The sequence below is a fragment of the Carassius carassius genome, chromosome 32 (genome assembly GCF_963082965.1).
Source record: "Carassius carassius chromosome 32, fCarCar2.1, whole genome shotgun sequence".
In the NCBI taxonomy this organism is placed as follows: domain Eukaryota; kingdom Metazoa; phylum Chordata; class Actinopteri; order Cypriniformes; family Cyprinidae; genus Carassius; species Carassius carassius.
The window spans coordinates 10,556,757-10,579,128 of record NC_081786.1 but is presented as its reverse complement, the minus strand read 5'-3'; the positions used below and the strand labels follow the sequence as shown (position 1 = coordinate 10,579,128).

The 22,372-nt window shown below is 35.8% G+C and overlaps 2 protein-coding genes and 1 long non-coding RNA gene across 3 annotated transcripts; 1 reads left to right on the top strand and 2 right to left on the bottom strand.

Moving 5' to 3' along the window:
* The first annotated feature begins 3,059 nt into the window (after positions 1-3,059).
* slc22a7b.3 (solute carrier family 22 member 7b, tandem duplicate 3) lies at positions 3,060-7,746 on the top strand. The gene is given in 10 exon segments (XM_059520209.1): positions 3,060-3,466; positions 4,470-4,573; positions 4,706-4,860; positions 4,949-5,117; positions 5,196-5,226; positions 5,228-5,320; positions 5,423-5,526; positions 6,041-6,264; positions 6,767-7,049; positions 7,260-7,746. Coding segments are annotated over 10 exon segments (1,605 nt in total). The 5' UTR covers positions 3,060-3,085; the 3' UTR covers positions 7,321-7,746.
* Positions 7,397-19,977, bottom strand: crip3 (cysteine-rich protein 3). The gene is made up of 7 exons (XM_059520208.1): positions 19,820-19,977; positions 15,139-15,233; positions 12,705-12,762; positions 11,069-11,209; positions 8,784-8,858; positions 8,161-8,255; positions 7,397-7,877 (listed from the first exon to the last, which is right to left on the bottom strand). Exons 1-7 carry the CDS (start codon positions 19,860-19,862, stop codon positions 7,743-7,745), a joined length of 642 nt encoding a protein of 213 aa, XP_059376191.1. The 5' UTR covers positions 19,863-19,977; the 3' UTR covers positions 7,397-7,742.
* On the bottom strand, positions 11,768-12,203 carry LOC132113206 (uncharacterized). Its single transcript, XR_009425116.1, has 2 exons — positions 12,087-12,203; positions 11,768-12,033 (listed from the first exon to the last, which is right to left on the bottom strand). It is a non-coding gene; the product is annotated as an uncharacterized LOC132113206 (long non-coding RNA).
* Positions 19,978-22,372: the final 2,395 nt, after the last annotated feature.

Below are 22,372 nucleotides of genomic sequence, written 5' to 3'. Positions count from 1 at the left end.
ACCCATGTAACACAGTGTACAATCGAGCAAGCAATCAATCAAATGTAAAATATTAGAGAGAACAGCTGTGATTTTTTGGTGCTATTGCTATTTAATTTGAAGTAGTGATGCTACCCCTCTGAAATAAGTTTTTCCTGGATGGGATGTTTATCTGAGGGTTGGCCTGGCACCTGGAACTTGTTCTGTTTCACAGTATAAAAAAAGATTATGGGCGATGCTCTCTACTTTCATGGCAAGGTAGGTGACGCTTGCTTGCTCTCATTGGCTATCGTGGGTATCACGTCAGAGGCAGCTTGATCAAGAGTCGTATAAATCAAACATAAAAAAAACAACTCGCGGCAACAGTGATAACACACACACACACACACACACACACACACACACACACACACACACACACACACACACACACACACACACAAACACACACACACACACACACACACACACACACACACTGTTAGACAATATTTAAGCCCCAGGGGTCTCATTTATAAAACTCTCTCCTGAAATATATGTAGCCACAAAAGCTAGATTTTGCATACGCACTAAAGTTTTCAGATTTAAAAAACCAAGTTACAGAACCTGTGCAAAAATAAATCCCAGTAAGGGGAAGATCTCCTCGTCTCCTCCCCGAAATCACCATATATAGAGCTTACAATTTCTTGTTTTACTATGCATAACCTCATCTGCATTTCGTTCCATGCATATTCACATGCATGTGACACCGTGCTTAACACCGAGACATTAAGGAAATATGAGATGGGGACTATAATGCCATTTGTGGCATACACATTAATTTTTATGGCTAAAAATTATCCAGTATCCTAGTTATGTTTTATAATAAATATATGAAAATATCCATGAAAACAAAATGGCTTAAAGTTGTTCTCAGATATATTTTAGAATAGAGTTGATATCATTCTTTAACACTGGCCAGGTAGCATTTCAATTCAAATCAAATTAAATGTATGCAGTTTTGCTGATGAACATCTTTCAGCTATTTTTAGTGGAAACAGATAGGCCCATATTTATTGCAGTGTAAATACAATTGTCTGAGTATTTTAAAAAGGAAATTTGCAAATCTTTCTGTTTTCTTCTAGTTATATCCTTAAAATATAGTGGTATTTTTCATTATGTTGTGGAGATGCCTTCACACGACATCAACACAGCTGCAGTTGTACAGTAAGATATTATCATTGGTCTTATACTGAAAAAGTGCATACGCATGTTTCTATGCCCATTTTGTGCATACGCAACTTTTATAAATGAGACCCCTGGTAAGGTATGAAAACCAGTTTCATTCTCAATTTAGTAAAAATCTAGTGGTTTGCAAAGAAAGTTTTTTTACTCGCAGTCGCACCATGCTGCATTTATTTGATCAAAATAAAGTAAAAACATTTATATTGTGAAATATTATTACAACAATCATTATATTATAGAACTTTTTTTTTATATTAAAATGTAATTTATTCCTGTAATGGCAGAGCTGAATTTCCAGCAACCATTACTCCAGACATGGAGTGTAACATGATTCTTTAGAAATCAGTCTAATATCTTGATTTGATGCTTAAGAAATATTAAATGATAAAATAAATTTTATCATCAATGTTGAAAACAGTTGTGCCACTTAAAATTTCCTGAGCCACGAGGCAGGTGTCTGCCAGAGACTATGTAATGTGTGTCTGGGAAACTGAACCCTTAAGTATAATCATTTACATTTGCATTGATGACATGCCACTACAAGAAATGGTTGAACAATAAGGCAGTAATTTTGAAATGGAAAGACAATTTAATTGTACAGAATACATAACTGTAGTAGAATTGTGCTTTGTTTAAACCCATATTTATGTCTTATTTATTACTTGTTACTAATTTGAAAAAGCAATTCAGATATTTCGCTGTAAATTTAAAAGTAATATGTTGAAAAAAAAAATTGAATTATGAAATTCATGTTACATGTATTGTGTTACCCCCAACACTGCCTGGAAATGTAGTTAATAAAATCAAAGCCAGGTTTTGCACTGCTTTGCTAACTTGTATGGATAGTTTATTCAAGTTGCTTCATCTGGGATAATGACGGAAGATATGTTATGAGACTTGAAACCTGTTCATTAATCAGTAATCTGGAATCTTGCCCTAGTGCTTCTCTAAAATTGTTTACAAAATAAATGCAGAATGTAAGTGTTTACAGAAAAGGATATGAATAAAATAATTTCTTTCTTTGGGCCTATGCACACAATGTTAAGTGACAAAGGCCTATGATTTAATCCTTGAACCACAAATCCTTGTGAACCTCAATTAGCAAGGTGAAAAACAGCTATCTGAAAGGTTTTCTAAGCCCAGATCAGTGCTGTTGTCTGTCATTCAGTGATAACAAAAAAGTTAATCAGTATGACCATACAAACAACCAAATCTGCCAGCATCACCTATGAATGTGTTTCTGCATACTCTTTCTTTCTCTAAATTAATCTGTAGGCATTTAGATGGCATATTTTGCCTCCTTAACACTAGCAAAAAATCAGCATCACAACTCTGACAAAAGATATAGTTTTATTACACAATCAGATAAGCTTGCCTTTTTTCTGCAACTTCAGAAACCAAGTCCCTATAAAATGTCTACCAAAAGAAAATTGATCCAAAAAGACTGAAATGGTTTATATTTATGTTTGAGCAAATCATGAATACTAGCCAAAGAGTGCTAGTGTGACAAGATATCGTCTGTAAAGTAAGAAAAGGCATCAATGTCCATGTGCATTAACTGCACAGATGGCAAGACACTATTTTACCAGCATTAACAACCAAATCACAAATCATTCACCTCTGCTGACAAGCTACTATGGGTAGCAGATTGTCTGAAAGATATGGACACACACACACACACACACACACACACACACACACACACACACACACACACACACTGAAGAGACTTACAACAACAGCATTTTTTTTTTAATGACCAAAGTACAAAATGCGTCTGACATCCAGTTAACTTAACCTTTGTTATCCCATAAAAACTCACCACATAAACCTTGGATTTTGTAGGAAGACACTGAGGACAGTCTGTGTATCAACAAAAACCATGAAGTTTGAAGATCTAATTATAGAGATCAATGGCTTCGGCAGGTTCCAGAAGATGATTCTTTGCATCAGTCTTGTAGGATGATTCACTTTACCTTGTCACTTTCTATTAAGCAACTTTATCGCCGCCATCCCATCTCACCACTGTGATATCAGTTCTCTGGATGCCGAGGGAATCTTTGGGAATCTGAGTTGGGAGCAGAAACTGACTGTCAGTATTCCAGTGAAAGATGATGGGACTCCTGCTTCTTGTCACATGTTCTCTCATCCTCAGTTTCATCTGTTGACAAACTCCTCCAGCAGCTCAGAACTTCCAGTAGTCCCGTGCCAGAATGGATGGGAGTATGACAACAGCACGTTCATCAGCGCGCTCGCCACACAGGTGAGATTTCAGAGAAGAAGGTGCTGCACTTTATAAACCATGTTGTTGACCCATTCTTGCTAGGATCGGCCTGTGTGCTGAAAAATCCAACTTCAACTCCAAATCATTTCAGGATTGCCTTAAACCATCTAAGTTTAAAAAATATATATATTTAAGAATACTGTTAACTTTTTCATTTGAATCACTATAAACTATACTCAAATCAAATGCATTGTTTAGCTAAACCTTGAAACCTAAATGAAACGAAGGCTGCATCTGAAATCTCTAAAATGCTGCCTTCGGAGGCAGCATTCCCTGGCGGGAAGGCATCAAGGCACATCCGAATCCAAATTCTGTTTTACTTCCTGTCTTCTTCAGATTGAATTTTGAAGGGAGCATTGATGTATCCTTCACTGCCTTTGATATCCCACAATCCTGTGCGTTCCATTCAATGATATTTTTAGCGGGAAATCTGCATTATAGTACTGAAATATTCATTTAGTTTTCACCAAAACTTGTTCTATTTTGTTGTAGATCATTAAACCATTATGCTGCCTCAGAAGCCTGTCGGAAATCACTTTCATGAGGTGCCTACATTTAGAAACAATACCTGCAAAGTCATTGCCTCATAAGGCAGCAAGTCAGTTAGAAATTCTGTGCATTGGAATAAAAAAAAAAACATCACTGCATGTGCAGAGTTATAGCTTTTCAAATAAAGTAAGAGTTTTTCAGTCACTGGATCATTCTCAACATAACCTTAAATTCTACTCTTCAGCACAACAGTAACCCCCCAAAATTAAAGTTCAAACTAATTAATTATTTTATTAAGTAAATTGCACTATTAGGTTTTACAGTGTCGGTTAGTATGTCCTCCCTTTCACATCCAAAAAAGAAAAAAAGAAGTTTGAGTTTCAAGCTACCTTCGGATAAAAATGTCATGATAAAACTATATATATATATTCATCCACATGTAGTTTTGAAAAGTTCATGAAGCAGTTCATTACAAAATGATTTTCCATCTCTTTTTATTTTTATATGTGATAAAAAAGGTCTGAATAAAGCTGTGACCACCATCTTCTTTGTCGGAGTGATGTTTGGAGCAGCTTTTTTTGGAGGCATGAGTGACAGGTGATGTTTAAAAAAACCAGAACTGTGTATTATGATAAATATTATGAACAATTCGCATTTTTAGAAGACTGCCACAAGCAGGAAATGTTCTGTATAAATAATAATTATAATTTTTTTTGGTTTGGCATGTAGATTTGGCCGTAAGCCGATGCTGTTGGTGTCCTATATATCAGGAATGGCTTTTACATTGGCCAGCATCTTTTCTTCCTCCTTCATCATGTTTGTAGTGTTGAGATTCTTTAGTGGATTCACCATCACTGGCATCGTTATTGTCTCAGTCGTACTCAGTAAGACCCCTATCTCAGGTCCTCAGATTATGATTGAATGTGAAAATAAAGTAAAATGGCCTTACTGTACATACATGTCTTTCTTCAGATGTGGAGTGGGTGGACATTCAGCACAGAAAGCTTGTATCTATAACTGGCAGCATGGCATGGGCTGTTGGGACCACCTCATTGTCTCTTTTTGCATTCTGTACCAGAGACTGGAGATGGCTGACAGTGGCCGTCACGTCACCTTTACTGCTATCCACAGTTCTCTGGTGGTAATGGACTTCGCATATTCTGTCAAATGAGTAAATTCAGGGTAAGAATGTTCTATAGAGCAAATGTCTCTGATGTAGGTGGGTTCCAGAGTCGGCTCGGTGGCTGATAAGCCAATGGGAGGGTAGAAAAAGCTCATTATTATCTTAAAAAATGTGCTGTCATGAATCGCAAGGAGGAAGTTATTTCAAGAATCAAACCTGAGGTAAAAGAAAATGATATATAACAAGGGATTGATCAGGTTTTTTTTAAACAATTGTCAGTCTGTAAGCTAACTACAGTGCATCTCTGTCTTTCTTCTATATAGGCTCTCTACATAGCTACAGATGAGGGCAAGAGAAATTATTCATACTTGGACCCTGTCAGAACCCCTAAGATGAGAAGATTGCCTTTTCTAACAGGAACCATATGGTGTGGAAATGATCCACAGTTCAACAATATCTGCCCACATTTTCAGTGGCCTTGGTCTCAAAAGAACTTTTCCCTTTTATTATAAAGATTTTTAAATGGTCTTTGTTAAAGAGATAAAGGCCTTAAACTAAAAAGCCAGTTATGAGGTCAAATACATTGAAAACTTTGATTTAAAGCAAAGAAGTATTTGAAAGTCAGGCAAAATTCAAAAGAACATGTCTGTGCTTAACAGCTTTCTCTTTTTTTATTTATTGTAAAATATGTGTATATTCAGTGTACAGAGTTTGCTTGTTTCTGTTCTCTGGTGAAGATTTCATTGCAGAATCATAGGTAATGTAGTTTATCTTGAAAATGCCTGCTATTAAACACAACTACTGTATTAAAAAAAAAAAGTTGAAGTAATGCAAGCTGTTGGCTTCACTGTAGCCTTCAGTGGCACTAGATTACAGAACAAAGAACAGACGTCAGTGTCTGAATAATAAATAATCTACTAATGGCTTTTCACTTCTCACAGGTTTTGTATTGCCACTATGACTTATGGTATCAGCCTCAACATCACAGGCTTTGGACTAAATATATACCTCACTCAGTTTGTGTATGGAGCCATTGAGGTTCCATCTAAACTGATAGTATATTACATGCTGGAGAAGATTGGTAGACGCAAAACTGAAGCAGGAGCTCAGCTGTTGGCTGGAATCAGCCTCATGATTAACATATTCATACCCAAAGGTAAGACTGGCAAAACCAACATGATTATGCAATGATATGATTACATGTGCAAAAGTAATGTTGCTATATAGGAATAATATATATATATTGGAAATGATATATTGGAAAAGCAGTATTATCACTTTTATATGACAGATTAACAAGACTTTTAAACTGCAGACATCATTTCGGTAACCGGCTATGTTGCCTTGTAAGACTCAGTGAGCACACTGTATGTCTATTAATGTTCACATCAGACCAAAATGCCTTCTAAAACACAGGAGAGAGAAGTTTATAGTGTATTTGGGTAAAATTACAAGTAAAACCATTCTGTGTGAAATAGAGGGGGGTAACAGATTTCAGTAACCTTTAATGCGGCCTTGTCAGATAAGCTGACCTTTCTGTAAGCTACAGTATGTCTGATACTGTTCATATTAGAGCAAAATGCTTTCTGGGATACAAAAAAGGTAATTAATCCGCACCAGAGTGAATTCAGGTAACATTTATTTGATATAAATGTAAAATAAAGGAGTGCATATTTTACACTCGCATCCTACATACATTTCCTCATTTCATAACTAAATCATTTATATGACTGGATCCTTCAGGCAAAATGGGATAGGATATAACTCGTTCATGGGCCGTCTGGGAGTGTGTTTGGCTCCTCTAGTCCTGCTATTGGACAGTTATTTGGGCCACTTCCCTCAGACTACCCTGTGTTCTGTGGCACTCATTGCTTCTGTGGTGGCCTGGCAGTTACCTGAGACACGAGACAGGTGTCTGCCTGAGACTATAGAGGATGTCTAGGGTACTGGGTAAGTCATAACCTACTGTATAGTTTTTTTTAAGGCAATTTTAAAAGACTTGTATTAACACACTTCTGAACACTATACTTGAGTAATTCTATTGAGCCAAAGAAGTAATATTGAGACCAAAACAGATGTGGATGTGTTTAATCTAAAATAATTTGGAAAGTTTATATTGTGTGTTCATTAACCAAGTAATTTTTTTCTCATATTGAATAGGAAAAATCTCATTAAAGATCATGACAAGCAGGAGGATGAGGAGAAAATAACAACAAATTAAACCAATGAGAACCACTGAGATTGAGTGCAGATTCAGACTTAATTTAAAACTATTCCCTAAAAGAACAATTCCAAAGTTATTTTAAAATGTTTTATTAGTTACACGAGGATTTACAACTTTCTCCAGTGCCATGTAATAATTACAGATCACAGGCGTGAATGAATAAATGGAAATTGTGAGTTTGTTTGTGAAAAACAGTCAAATCTGAGAGAAAGAGTCTATGTATGTGTGCATGTTTAAGTGACTTTTGTATGACTTTTTTAAAAAGATGCCAGTGGCCATTTCTGATGATTAGAATACATGCAACATGCAACTACATTTGCATATATCCATGTGAAAATAAATCTTTATACCTTACAATTTTTTTTATATGTAAAAAATATTTCTGTAACAAATAAAAAAAGGGCACATTCCCTTGTGACTTAATGTTCGCTTGGCATTTCATTCTCTGCATTCTCTTTCTCATAAACGTAACAGCCCACCTTTCCAATGTTTACACCTTTTGGTCCAAAAAGGTACCCATAGCAGGGCACATGGCAGTACGGGCTGCCCTCATGCTGCGGAAAACAGAGGAAATACTGCATATTGTTAAGCAGTTTGAAGCAATGATAAAGCTATCATCATGGTAGATATTCTACAAATACATAATTTACATTATATACAGGATTTACATTTCAGATTTAGCTACTGTTTTAATTGTGTAACTTAATATTTAAAACAAAACAAAAAAAATAATAATAGTAGAAAAATGCATACGAAAACATCTCTATCAGAGATACGTAGTAGTAATTGCATAGTGTGCTTTAAAAGTAGCAGGTTGTATGACACATTTGTGAGTACCTCTGCATGGCCACCAGGGGTAAGTGTTTTCTTGCACCTCACACAGCGAAGACAAGGCCTGTGCCAGTTACGACCCAGTGACATCACCTTCTCAGCTGCAGCATTAGACCATGACATCACATTACATCACTGTTTTTAATGGTTATCTATACATAAAGAATAATATCAAATGTATATTCAGAAAATTAACATAAGTGTTTATTTTAAAATAATTAGATATAAAACATGGAATAGATCAAACATAAATACATCACTTAATTATAAAATTTTACATATCATTTATAACCTGACTGTGTATGGCTAAAACATAACTAAAAATTTTTTAAATGTTAAGTCTATTAAACTATGAGTAACTATCATAAACAATAACTTATCTTTGACTTTCACCTTTATTAAAAAAAAGCTATTAAAAAAAAAAAAAAACATTTGTCTTGACTGACTTACTGACTGTAATTCTTGCTGTTCCCCTTTAAATGAACTCAAAATCTCAGAGTGGTCAGACCGAATACTGCACAAATACAGCAGCACAAAACCATACACACTCACACACAGCAGCCAACCACAGACATTCCTGAAAGTTCTCAAATGTCAGAAAAGTCATAGTTTTGATTCACTGGACTCACCGAAATAAACTGCCTTTCCACAGCCGGGACACAGATAAGTCTCTCCAGCAAACATACGTGTAGGCACAGTGGAAGCTAAAAACAAAAGCAAAATCTTTTATGTATCTGTATACACATTTTTATTTTGCTTTTATATTCATATCTCTGTGCATGGTAAAAGTTGATGAACTATTACTATAATTTCAGCTACAGTGGACAATAATTCATTTCTGCTTTGATAAGAATCTGCAGCACTTCCGTTCACAAACCTACAAACTTTAAATCAACACTTCTGTCCCACATCAAAGATGACAGACTGTTACCAGTTATAGATTCTAATGTCTTCTTCTGTGCTAATTTTATCATGGTGCTTGGCTCACGTGTTTGGGAAACGCATTACGTTCTGAGACATTCCTCCAGACGTTTCTACAATGGTCCCTAAATCCCTCCCCTAACATTCCTGCAATGTCCTGCCTGTCGGAAAACACCTATTAAGGGGAAATATTTTAGGAAAGGAACCAATCAACGAAGGCCATTAAAATTCCACAAAATACTATAGAAAACCATCCTCCCACCCCTCCATTACAACACACACGTTTAAGTATTTCTGTCTCCCTCTGTGTGGGAATCTGTGTATGTGTGTGTTAAAAGTGCTAAGGAAGTGTTAATGTATAATGGAATGTGGGGAGTAATGCAGCCTGGAATAGTGTGTCCATACACATACAGTGGCTAAAAATAGCATATGGACACATTTGGACACTTAAGTCACACTTAACTATGAATAAATGTCATTTCATTACAAGACAAAATATTAAATCAAGAGGCATCTGCAGTCAAAAGAAGCTAGACCTTTTCTCAGGAACAACGTCCCTCTTCTTGGCCATTTTCAAATATTTTTAACCAACTGATATCAAGGTGATTTTAGTAGATGAAGGCAGGGATGGATTATGACACAGCGGTGCCCTGGGCACGGACTGATTAAAGGCTCCCCTCAGTTGAAATTTTGTTTATTTTTTTTTATTCAAAATGTTCCCAAACTTGTTAATTATATCATAAAATATCACGATTCTTAAACATAAATAAATACATTTTGCACCTTTATAGATCATGTTAGTTTATGTAGAATGGGCTATGGGAAAAGTAGCCTAATATTAGTGTAATCTATTAACTAGCCTATGCATAAAACCATCTTTTAACTTGTACTAGATATGGGTGTCTCATGTCATAAAAAATGACAAATGACAATATGACTGGCTTTGTATTTAACGTAAATTTAATAAAAAAAATTGTAAGTTACTAAATATAACACTTTCAGTGTACATAAAGAGAGCAAATAATATTAGCATTTTCAAAGAATTTTAACTTCAGTCTAGACAGAGTTCAAGCACTCTCAACAACTCCCATTATAATCACTTAAGCTGTTTATACTGTGAAATGAATATCTTACTTACATCATACACAAATCTGCACTTTGTTTATGAGATAATTCTCTGGAGAACAGCATTCAGTCAGCGAGCATGCGCACTGAACAAAACACGCGATGACTCATCTGAATGCCTCTGATTTGCCATTGCATTCATAAACTCAACAGAATCCTGTGTGATTGGTTATAACACATCTGGTTTAGCGCCAGCCAAAGCACGAATGCAGATTTGAATTTGGCAGCTGATATTGCATATTTATATATATATATATTTATTTATATTATTCAGCCATTTTTGGTATTTTGGAAGCTGCATTCAAAATCTACTATGCTTAAAATCCTGAGGGGGCACGGTTGAAATTGCGTTCCTGGAGGAGCAGTATTTCGGCTGGGCCCCACTTTGGTCTAGTGCCCTGGGCATGTGCCGGTAGGCCCGTGCATTAATCCGTCCCGGGATGTAGGAAGCCAGTTCCCTTCAAGTTCAACAGGTGTCCCACAGATGCATTCACCACATTAACTAAGTATATTATGCAAAACACTTTTTTTTTAAGAATAGAAATAATTTAATTTATTTAAGAATAAAAATAAAAAGGTAATTGAATTTGTGACTATATCTCAGTTTTTTATAATCTCAGTGTCATTTTGATTCAAACTAGATTTTTTTCTCTAAACTTTTTTCTTATTTGAAGGTTTATTTCATAATTTTCTTTTTGCTGTTTGATCATTTCAAGACTTTTTGTCAAATTTCTGCTTGAAAAATGTTTGTGATACACTGATGCATAGCAATCTTTTCTAACATCTAAAATGAATCTGCTGTCACTTTAGATCAATCTAATGTGTCCTTGATGAATACAATCCCCCAGCAGTCTGTGTCTTACAGTACCTTTAGGTTGATTGAAGCTGATCTGTGAGCTGGTCCAAGGTGTGGTGGGCGAATTGTCTGAAGGGCTGTTACATGATTTGTTGACTGGTGTCTGAGGTGGTGTGTCGTATATGTAAGACCCTGCCCCACCAATATTTACACCTACCAATGAGAGGACAGAACAGTGAGTACCATTCCATTACCAAGCAAGCGTTAATGGTTGATAAAGCTCATATCAAAGTGTTCAGACTCTCTTAATGTAGATAGCATTAGACGAAAGCCAAAAATATCCTCTTCAGATCCTGATAAAATGGTATATTACAACCTGAAACAAGCATATCCTTCCGTCTGAGTTTCCATTAGCATAATATATTAACTGAAACCTAGCATCTTACGAAAAAGTACTTTTTTTTTTACACACACACACGCACACACACGTTTGTGGGGACATCCCATAGGCGTAATGGTTTTTATACTGTACAAACTGTATATTCTATCACCTTCACCAACCCTACACCTAAACCGGACCCTCACAGGAAACTTTGTGCATTTTTATTTTCTCAAAAAAAACTCATTCTGTTCTATTTATAAGCGTTTTGAAAAATGGGTACATGGGTTATGTCCTCATAAGTCACCCTTTCCTTTTGTCATAATACCTGTGTCATACCCATGTCATTATACAGAGTTGTGTCCTGATATGTCACAAAAACAAAAGCACACACACACAAACACAAACACACACACAAACTTCAGTCAGCCACTATGCATGTCTCTCTTATGTCGTCACTGGATCTGCTTTAACTCTTCTGGTGACTGGGGTGTTTAAGAAGACAGGGCAACTTTTTTTTTTCTTTTTTTTTTGTGGATGTATGTGTAGATGATCATATTTGTATGCATTCGGGTAGCCACTATTAATATGGTTTGTTAGTGAAAATAGGACTGCCTATGAGTGTAATCATCTCTCCATGTCTGTGTAGTTTAGATGTCTCCCATTTAACAGATACAAATCTCCACTTTACTAGCTGATTCTGTCATCTACTCTCACAGGGAAATTGTCTAATTAGAGTTTCAAATAATGGTACTTAATGAAATGTCCCTGTAAGATCTGTTTCAACCTGATACACCTGCTTTAATCTGGATGATTTCAACCAACATGATAGGAGATTTTTAAAAAATTAAACAAACGAAAAGAGCTCTTTTTAAACTTTTTTTCATTTTCTGTATTTTTTACATAAAATATATATTTTTCCAGATTGAAGGAAATAAACTAAAACTGATCTCACAAACCCTTTCTTTCTTTCTTTCTTTCTTTATCTCTCTCTCTCTCACACACACACACACACACTCTCTCTCTTTCACACACACACACACACACACACACACACACACACACACACACACACACACACACACACTCTCTCTCTCTCTCTCTCACACACACACACACACACAGGATAACGTTTCTAGTGGTTAAGTGTACTGTCTTTGCTTGGAAGGTTATTCTAAAAGTCACTGCAAGTCAGATGTTGTTGTTAAATGAGCCCCGATTCAAGCCTTTATTTCCTGTACAGGAATACACATCGCATAAAAAGCAACTACCACTAAAGGCCCAAAAAGACTCAAGAAAAACCAATCAGCAGCAACATATTGTACATACCTTTTGGTCCAAAGAGTGTTCCATAGCAGGGTTTATGACAGTAAGGCAATCCATCATGCTGTTTGTGACAGAGAAAATCTCTTTAATTTCATTTTACTTTTGTTTTTATTTACGAAGCAGAATTTCTTATTTCTGTGTAGTTTTGCTGCATAGACAAAAGCTTTTTATGTCGATGAAACACACTAAACCTAATAAAATACAGAAAATAATTTCCACAATTCAGTTTAAAAGCTGACACAATCAGCTTTTTAAAAAAAACAAGTATTCTGACATAGCAATATTATATATATTCTATGAATTTTTTTTATTACTAAATATTAAAATTAGCTCCAGGCAAAGTAAAATTATCATAAGTATGTGTGTGTGTGTGTGAGAGACAGAATAAAAGAGAGAGCGGCTTGTGTCGTGCTGGATTCATTAGAGGTCTTTGTTTATCCTTCGGTTCCTTCCTGCTCCTCCCAGACTGCATAAAAAGACACAGTCAGGATCAAATTGGACTGAAATTCAAGCCTTCTCACACACACACACACACACACACACACACGCACACACACACACAACTTTATTTCAGAGTGCATGTATTTTAGTGCATGAGTGTGCACATAACACTGCTGAGTGATACATATTAGAAAAATACGTTATGTATTTATTTGTACATTTACCATCAAGGATTTTGAATGTATATTTTAGATATTAAAAGCAACATTTATCTCAGCGTCTCAGTTGTGACATGAGCTAAAAAATACAGTTTACGTTTCCACTGAGAGCTCTTTTTGCAAAATATAGAATTAGGAAGAGAAGGCAGTCGACACCTGCAGCGAGTGAACACCAACAACACAACCTCCTGCTGTTTTGAACACAATAAGAGAAAAAGAGCACACACACAATAAATGGAACATACTGACTGTAATAAAAGAGTAACAAAACTAAATATATCCTTCAGTGAGACAATGGAGAGCTGTTTGTCCATCCATTTTTATCAACACAAATGAGAAAACACTAGAAAAGAAAAAACCCTCCTTCATTTTAGGTCAGAACTCACCTTATAATTAAACTAAAGCTATGTGTGACTATTCTGTTTGTGTGCATGCAAGCGCGAGCGTGTTGAGAGAGAGAGAAGGAGGGAGAAGGAAGAAAGGAAGAGAGGCATACAATTGTTTTCTGGTTTGAATGGACACTTATCTTTGTCCCTCTATTGTCCTTGTAATAGTTCTGGTAAAGACCCACAGTAACACCAAGTGTGGAAGAGGATGAGCATACAGATACAGACCTACTTGTTCAGTAAAATGATTTGAACTGGACTAGCTGTACCGGACTAAACGTGTTTTCAAATGACAGATTACTGCTATTTCTTTAGGAACTTCACTGCGGTTAAGAATATTATGATTTACATTTCCTCTAAGAGGCAAGTAGCAGTAAAGCCCAAGACTAAAAGAATCTGTTTCACTTCCTGTTACCACAGCCAGTCAGTCTTCCCCCGTAGTTCTTGTTGATCTCTTTTCTCTTTTATACTGCAAAACTGACTTTAAAAAGCAACTTTCAAGCACTTTTGTAAGGAATACTGAGTATATTTATTTCTTGTCCTTTCGTTCTTTACTATTTTGGCATTCAGGGTTCAAAAGGAGTATGGGAATGGCTTTATGTAAGAGTTTCAAGAAAACAAACACGCTTAAATGTTCCATCCAATATTAAATAGATAAATAATCAATATATATGTAATTGTTATTTTTCCTTGACAGTAAGAGAACATTCCAGACAGATCCTATCTAATTACTATAAATTCTAAAATCTGTGTTTACAGTCATTATAGGAGTTTCAATTCCTCCATAAACGTCTACTTGTGATGACAGACACGTCTGCGGGTGAAATACGGACTTACAAAGGAATGGATGAATGATCATTTAACCCAAACATGGTAACTAGACAACAACAAATCACTGAACGAGAAAACATCTCCTAACTTATCAGGCAGGACCCTCGCACATGTCAGTTCAATATAAAAGAGAGAGGAAACGATGAAGAATGAAAAAGAACAATGAGGGGCACCCAAATAGAAGTTGACAGGGATGACCTACAATCAGTTTCACTTCAATGGATTGAGCTTGTGTGATCGCTTGCTAAACCACAACACTGTGGATGTGCAGCCTTCACTCTGAGAAACTCTGCTGATGCATTCAGACCAAGAAGTAGGACATACAGAATCATCAGGGATCCTGTCTGTGCACTCTGATCAAAGTCATCAGCACTGGAGTCAAACAAGTCAATTGGATCAAAACATTGATATATTTAATGAACTAGACACTGAAATTCACAAGGAAATAAACAAGTAAAAATAAATAAAGAAAGAAAGAAAGAAAGAAAGAAAGCACAATGATTAGAGAGAGATTTCTTTAATGTCATCTCAGTCTGCAATATCAGCTTTAGTTCTGCTTACCTCTGCATGGCCTCCAGGAGACAGAATCTTACTACATCGTTCACATTTCAGACAGAAACGGTGCCAGTTTTTCCCCAGAGAACTCACTTTCTCAGCTAAAACAGGGAAAGAGTGTAATGTGTTATCTGATCAGCTGTCATCTGACTGCATTAATTGCAGTATTGTATATCTAAATTACACACAGTTAATAAGATTGCACATGTCAAGTAGTGAAAAACTTCTGTTTGGCTGCTTTGCATGTCAGTCAAACAGCCTCTTAAATTCATGGGTGGTTTTTGGCCAGTAAAAGCAGCTATAGTATGTAAGTGGACCAGACTGTATGTTAGTCAAAAACCTAACTTGGTATGAATAGCATCACATGGTCTTCTTGTTCTATGTTTCTGAAGTGAAAGGAAACATAACAATAAGGAAAAATAGAAATATCATGTTTACACTGCCATTTAAACGTTAAAGGGTTAGTTCACCCAGATAGCAAAATTATGTCATTAATAACTCACCCTCATGTTGTTTCAAACCCGTAAGACCTCCGTTTATCTTTTGAACACAGTTTAAGATATTTTAGATTTAGTCCGAGAGCTCTCAGTCTCTCCATTGAAGCTGTGTGTATGGTATACTGTCCATGTCCAGAAAGGTAAGAAAAACATCATCAAAGTAGTCCATGTGACATCAGAGGGTCAGTTAGAATATTTTGAAGCATCGAAAATACATTTTGGTCCAAAAATAGCAAAAACGATGACTTTATTCAGCATTGTCTTCTCTTCCGTGTCTGTTGTGTGAGAGAGTTCAAAACAAAGCAGTCTGGATATCCGGTTCGCGAACGAATCATTCAGTTCACCAAAACGAACTGAATCATTTTAAACGGTTCGCATCTCTAATACGCATTAATCCACAAATGACTTAAGCTGTTAACTTTTTTAATGTGGCTGACACTCCCTCTGAGTTTAAACAAACCAAGATCCCGGAGTAATGCATGCACTCAAACAGTAAACTGACTGAACTGCTGTGAAGAGAGAACTGAAGATGAACACCGAGCCGAGCCAGATAAGAAGAACCGAGGAGCTGATGATACTGCGCATGTTTGATTCAGCGTGAAGCAGACCGACACACAGAGCGTCTGAACCGAACTGATTCTTTTGGTGATTGATTCTGAACTGATTCTGTGCTAGTGTTATGAGTGTGGGTAAACCGAAGGCTTGAATCAAGGGCAATCATCGCAAATGACGCCATTACGTTGAGTGCAAAAGAACCCGTGAACCGTTTTCTTCAACCAGTTTATTGAATCGAACTGTCCATAAGAACTACTGGTGATCCGAAAACCAATGCAACCGGTTCTTAACTCGTGAACGAGTCAGTCTTTTGTTCGTTATCTGGCTCGGCTCGTGTTCATCTTCAGTTCTCTCTTCACAGCAGTTCAGTCAGTTTACTGTTTGAGTGCATGCATTACTCCGGGATATTGGTTTGTTTGAACTCAGAGGGAGTGTCAGCCACATTAAAAAAGTTAACAGCTTAAGTCATTTGTGGATTAATGCGTATTAGAGATGCGAACCGTTTAAAACGATTTAGTTCGATTTGGTGAACTGAATGATTTGTTCGCGAACCGGATATCCAGACTGCTTTGTTTTGAACTCTCTCACACAACAGACACGGAAGACAATGCTGAATAAAGTCGTTGTTTTTGCTATTTTTGGACCAAAATGTATTTTCGATGCTTCAAAAAATTCTAACTGACCCTCTGATGTCACATGGACTACTTTGATGAGGTTTTTCTTACCTTTCTGGACATGGACAGTATACCGTACACACAGCTTCAATGGAGGGACTGAGAGCTCTCGGACTAAATCTAAAATATCTTAAACTGTGTTCCAAAGATAAACTGAGGTCTTTCGGGTTTGGAACGACATGAGGGTGAGTTATTAATGACATAATTTTGCTATCTGGGTGAACTAACCCTTTAAGGGTCGGATTTTTAAAAAATAAATAATTGAATACTCTTACCCTGAAAGGATGCATTAAATTGATCCAAATTGACAGATCTTTTGTAATATTATAAATGTTTTTACTATTTCAAATAAATGCTGTTCTTATGAAGTTCCATTAATCGAGGAAACGTTAAAAAAACTTATCACATTGGAAATATTAAGCATTACAACAGTTTTCAACATTGATAAGTGTTTCTTGAGCAGCGAATCAGCATATTAGAATGATTTCTGAAGGATCATGTGACACTGAAGACTCCAGTATTGACTGCTGAAGCCTTAGCTTTACTATCACAAGAATAACTTACATTTTAAAATATACTAAAATAGAAGTTATTTTGAATATAAGAAGAGACTTCTTTCAAAAACATTTAATAAATCTTACATGCTCCAAATGTTTGAAAGGTAATGTACTTAGAATCATTATTTATATGAGTTATATGTGTGCATAGTTATAGTTATTTTTACAGTAAAATCATAGATCATTATAGTTGTGTCCAGCTCAGCAAGTGCTGAAATGCAGCTTTAACACAGCAACTGCAATTTTGTGTGTTTGTGCATTTATATCTGAAGAGATATCTATAAACATTATTTACAAGAGCTCTAAGTAGACTATCCACACAAAATACAAATTTTTTAGGGTGGAGTCTGCATCTGTGTTTTCATTTGAACAATGCAGCATCAAAGGAGAGGAAGAACAAACTGGTCCATCTGAAGAAATGCTTGAAATAGAGATCCTGTTTCAATCCGAACCCTGCTGAGTCAGTTCTGCTCCGTTTAAGCGGATGTCGAAAAGTGTATCTTATCTCTGCCTTTCTGATCTTCACAAGCAATTTTTGTGCACAATGAAACTAACAACCATTTCACAGATATAAAATAATAATAATTATTAATAATAATAATTAATAAAAAAAATCATTAAATCATTTAAACATTAGGGGTTAGCAAGATTTTTTTCTTTTCTCCTTTTGAACTTTCTGTTCATCAATGAATCCTGAAAAAAGGTATTTTGTTTTTTTACAGTACTACTAAGTAGAACTGTTTCCAAAACTGGTAATAACAAGAAATGTTTCTTGATCAGCAAACCAAAAATGGATCAGGTGACAATAAAATACTGGAGCAATGACTGTTAAAAACTCATCTTTGACATGACAAAAATAAATGGCATTTTAAAATGTATAAAAGTAGAAAACTGTGATTTAAAATCTAAAGAATATTTTATAATATTACTGTTTTTTTACTATATTTTTGATCAAATAAATGCAATCTCTTAGCCACCCCAAATATTTAAATGGTATTGTGTGCTGATATTCAGCCGGCTTCAGTATATTTTTAAATAATATATTTAAAAAACTTCCATTGCACGAAAAACTGTTTGCATGTGTTCTCTCACTCATAAACAGCTCACAAATAAATAAATAAAATAAAATAAATCAATAGTTTGCTATGAGCAATGCAGTAAACAGTCATGGACTTTGGAGCACATGAGTTAGAAATACAAGCAATTCAGAGAAAAAAACACTTTCCAACAACATTCAACATCAACATTCCACAATCAATCAATCAATATGCATATTTTCTGCAGTTATAATATACCACAACGAAAGAGCTATGGTATGATATAAAAACATTTTCCAGGTTGACGTTGTGCACTGTGGGGTCTAAACTCACCTCCCCAATGCCTTACACACTAACTAGCAGACATTCCTAGGGTTTGTCTCTCTTACACATATTTCCACACACAAAACTAGTCAGGTCAAAAGAGAGAGCACACTGACTCAGACATATTCAGAAGTCTAGTCTCAGTCGGGATATCAAATCGTCAAGCTCCTTTTCAACACAGCCAGAAAGAGAGTTACTCCATCCGCTAACCTGCAACAGTAGCACAACAGATCCGCTCACTTTGTTCAACAGTCCCTTGCCAAATTCTTATGCAACACTGTCACCCAATTCTCTTTTCACGGGCTATAGCATTTACTAGTCCCGTGGATACTGGATGTCAGGACAGAATACTAAACAGGAGCCAACAATAACGGGACAGACTAGAGAACATCCTCCGATGCGGCTGTGGGAGCGTCAGGGTCACTTGTGCTTGACCTTTGAATAACAATACTTATTTTGCACAGGCTGCAAAATTAACCATTATCTTCTTCTTGAGACTGACAGATTGGGGTCCTGGAGATCTTTATGCTGTATGCAGGAAAAATTATAATAGTAATTTTTTAATTAACATAGGCCTATTTTACCCTAAATATTTTCCTCTGACCCAGTTAAACTCACTAAATTCAACTCTTTTGCAAAGGCACATACTCTTCATGTTTAACAAGGACACACACACACACACACACACACACACCACTGCCACCAACAACGCAAATGATAAAGTATTAGTGTTGTTGAACTATTAAGCAGGATTTAAGACCCCAAAAAGAAAACAACGTGTTCAAATCACACTGATTATAACCGAATGACTGTAAAACAAACAAATACGCTTTTAAAAGCCTTGTTATGTAACGTTAACTCTGTCAAGATTTGCAGAAGTGAATTCCTTTATCAAAATAAATTTTACCCTGACCTTTTGGCACGTATTATAAATGCCCTGCAATTAAAGTCAATTATTCCGTCCAGTCCAATGATACAATAACAATGAAATTAACTTGACTTGTACATCTGCTGAATGATAGTTCCAGTGGAAAAACTCTCACCGAAAAACACAGTCTTATCGCATCTTGGACAAATAGACGTCATTCTCTAGAAGAGTCTTGTTGTCGCGCAGGTTCGGTTCTGTTCGTCTCTTTTCGTTTCGTCGCCTGTCCCTCAGCACCGCTGCAGCACACAGTGTGCAACACGAGTCGCGCCGCGGCGTTTATTTAACTTTAAACAGCCTCCGTGCTTGTCTCATGAATATTAAATACATTGCGTGACGTCACGCCAGTAAACTCTGATTGAGTGAAAGGAAGCAAATCCTACTATACTGAAGGCTCGGCTTGTAAATATTAACTAGGAAACGTGACTGGACGCCCCAAGGTTACCAAGCAACGTCAACTTGACCTTGTTAATATTCATAGTCTTTGCCATAGTGGGATTGGTTAAAGCGCCTCGAGCTGCGTGGCACAGTTACAGTACGCCATTCATTTGGTTTGACCAGAGGAATGTTTCTTATACGCCAATCAAAAGAAAAACACACAAAGCTAACCTTAAGTTTTTCCCGTCTACCCAAGCTTGTCACAAAATAAAAGTTGTTTTACTCTGTCTTGTCTTTTGTCGAATGACTCTCTAGAAATTTAGAGAGCGGCATTAAAACGAAGCATTCCTAAAAACCGTGGAAATCTGAGAGTAGGTTACCTGGTATTTTAAAGTCGCCTTAAAGGATGTAATTCTAGCAGAATGTGAAATCATGTTATTTTCATCATCTCTATAGGGTTTCATACTGCCACCTGGTGTTTTAGATCAAAAACACAGCACTGACGGTCTTTTTCATTTGAAAGATTTAATAACTCAAGGCAAGGCAGTAGCTCTGGGTCCAACCTCGCCCTCTGGATCTTGTGTTCTGCAGTGAGGACCTTCTCAAGCAACAGCAGGCAGAACAAACGTGTTTCTTTTTTTTTCTTTTTTTTTCTCGGCACTGGTCAATTTTAAGATTTTAGTGTATTCCACTTCCATCAAATGTTTTTTTTTTTTTCAGACTAGTGGAATAATAATAATAATAATAATAATAATAATAATAATAAATAAATAAAACATTTAAATTGTTTGTTTGATCACAATTTATCTGTAGGCTACATTTTAATTACAGTAGCCTATATTTTCTCAAAATAAGTTTCCAAGTTTTATTCATATCATATCATATCATATCTATATTTATTTATTTATTTTTTATTGAGGAGTTCGTTCATATATCCTTTGCCTAATGTCTCCATTGTATTAACATTTATTTAACATTTTATTAAAACAGCAAGAATGAAACAGAATGTTGGACCTAGCTTTATCGAGTGTTTCGATTTCTATTCTGGAAATCTATTCAAATTAGTGCATATTTAATTATGTCATTTGCATAATTAAACATACAATTTTCAGATTTAAAACACTTTCATAATGAATCCTACTGTGTGATTGGTCATGGTAAAATCGTTTTTATTTTATTTTTTATTAAGCACACTGAAGTGACCCGCAAATCCCAATTTCACTGTAATGTTGTTCCAACTTCATAACAGGACATTTTTTCTTTCTATGGAATACAAAAAGGGATGTTAGGCAGAATGTTAGGGACTGACAGCCTCAGGCAACTTTTTTTCCTATACAATGAATACTGTCATTCTGTGAAAGGCTGTCAGTCTACCTAGCATCTCCTTTTGTGTTCCATTAAACAAAGAAAGACATATGTGTTTAAAACAACATGAGGATAAATAAATAATGAGATAATTTTCATTTATGAACTACTATGAACCCAAACTTTGTTGTGCTAATGTTTACTGAAGCAGAAACTCTGTCCATCAGTGCTCTGGTCAATTATTGTGACTGTTTACAGTAAAGATAATGTAATTACAGAAGTACAGTCTAAACAGACGCATGTGAATGGTGGAGGCATCAGTAAATGCATTTTCAACTAATGGCATCACCACTGAGATAATGGATGATCTCATTCTTGTGTCCATAGATGGGGTCATAGGTCACCTGAGAGACAGCAAATAATGGTACCAACTGTTTAAGACACAACTCTCACAATCTGTTTGATCCTTGCAGAATAAAAGTATTTCTTTTCTTTCTTTCTTTCTTTCTTTCTTTCTTTCTTTCTTTCTTTCTTTCTTTCTCACAGACCCTCACTGAAACGAAACTTTTAAATGGTAATATATATTGTTTTAATATTCCTTTTATAGACAAGCTTTCAATAGACAAGTCATTGCAACACATCGCTTAAGAACAGCCTTAATTAAAATTCTCAATAGTGAAGCAAGACACATAGTCTACAACTGTTCACTTAACATTCACTTATTGAAACATACATCTCCTTTGGTCTGACATGACTGTGATGTCACTATGACATCACTGAATGGACTGTGTGAAGTGGACGCTGAAACTCTGAATGAGCCTGTGTTGTTGAGCGTTTCACTGTATTATACCGCCCCCTACATGCGTGAAATACTATGTACAGTATGTATGGGAAGTCTGGAAGTAGGTAGGCTATATACTTGCCTCTTATTTGTTGTCGTTTGTTCCTTTTACCTTAGGTTAATGTTTACCCTATTTGTTTAAGTTTT

What these genes read in the sequence shown, in the direction of transcription:
- crip3 (XM_059520208.1), bottom strand. Translation starts at nt 19,862, where the DNA reads ATGACGTCTATTTGTCCAAGATGCGATAAGACTGTGTTTTTCG. An exon ending in CGATAAGACTGTGTTTTTCG is followed by an intron (nt 15,234 to 19,819) that starts GTGAGAGTTTTT and finishes TCCCTGTTTTAG; the next exon opens with CTGAGAAAGTGAGTTCTCTG. An exon ending in CCCCTGGTGGCCATGCAGAG is followed by an intron (nt 7,878 to 8,160) that starts GTACTCACAAAT and finishes TGTTTTCCGCAG; the next exon opens with CATGAGGGCAGCCCGTACTG.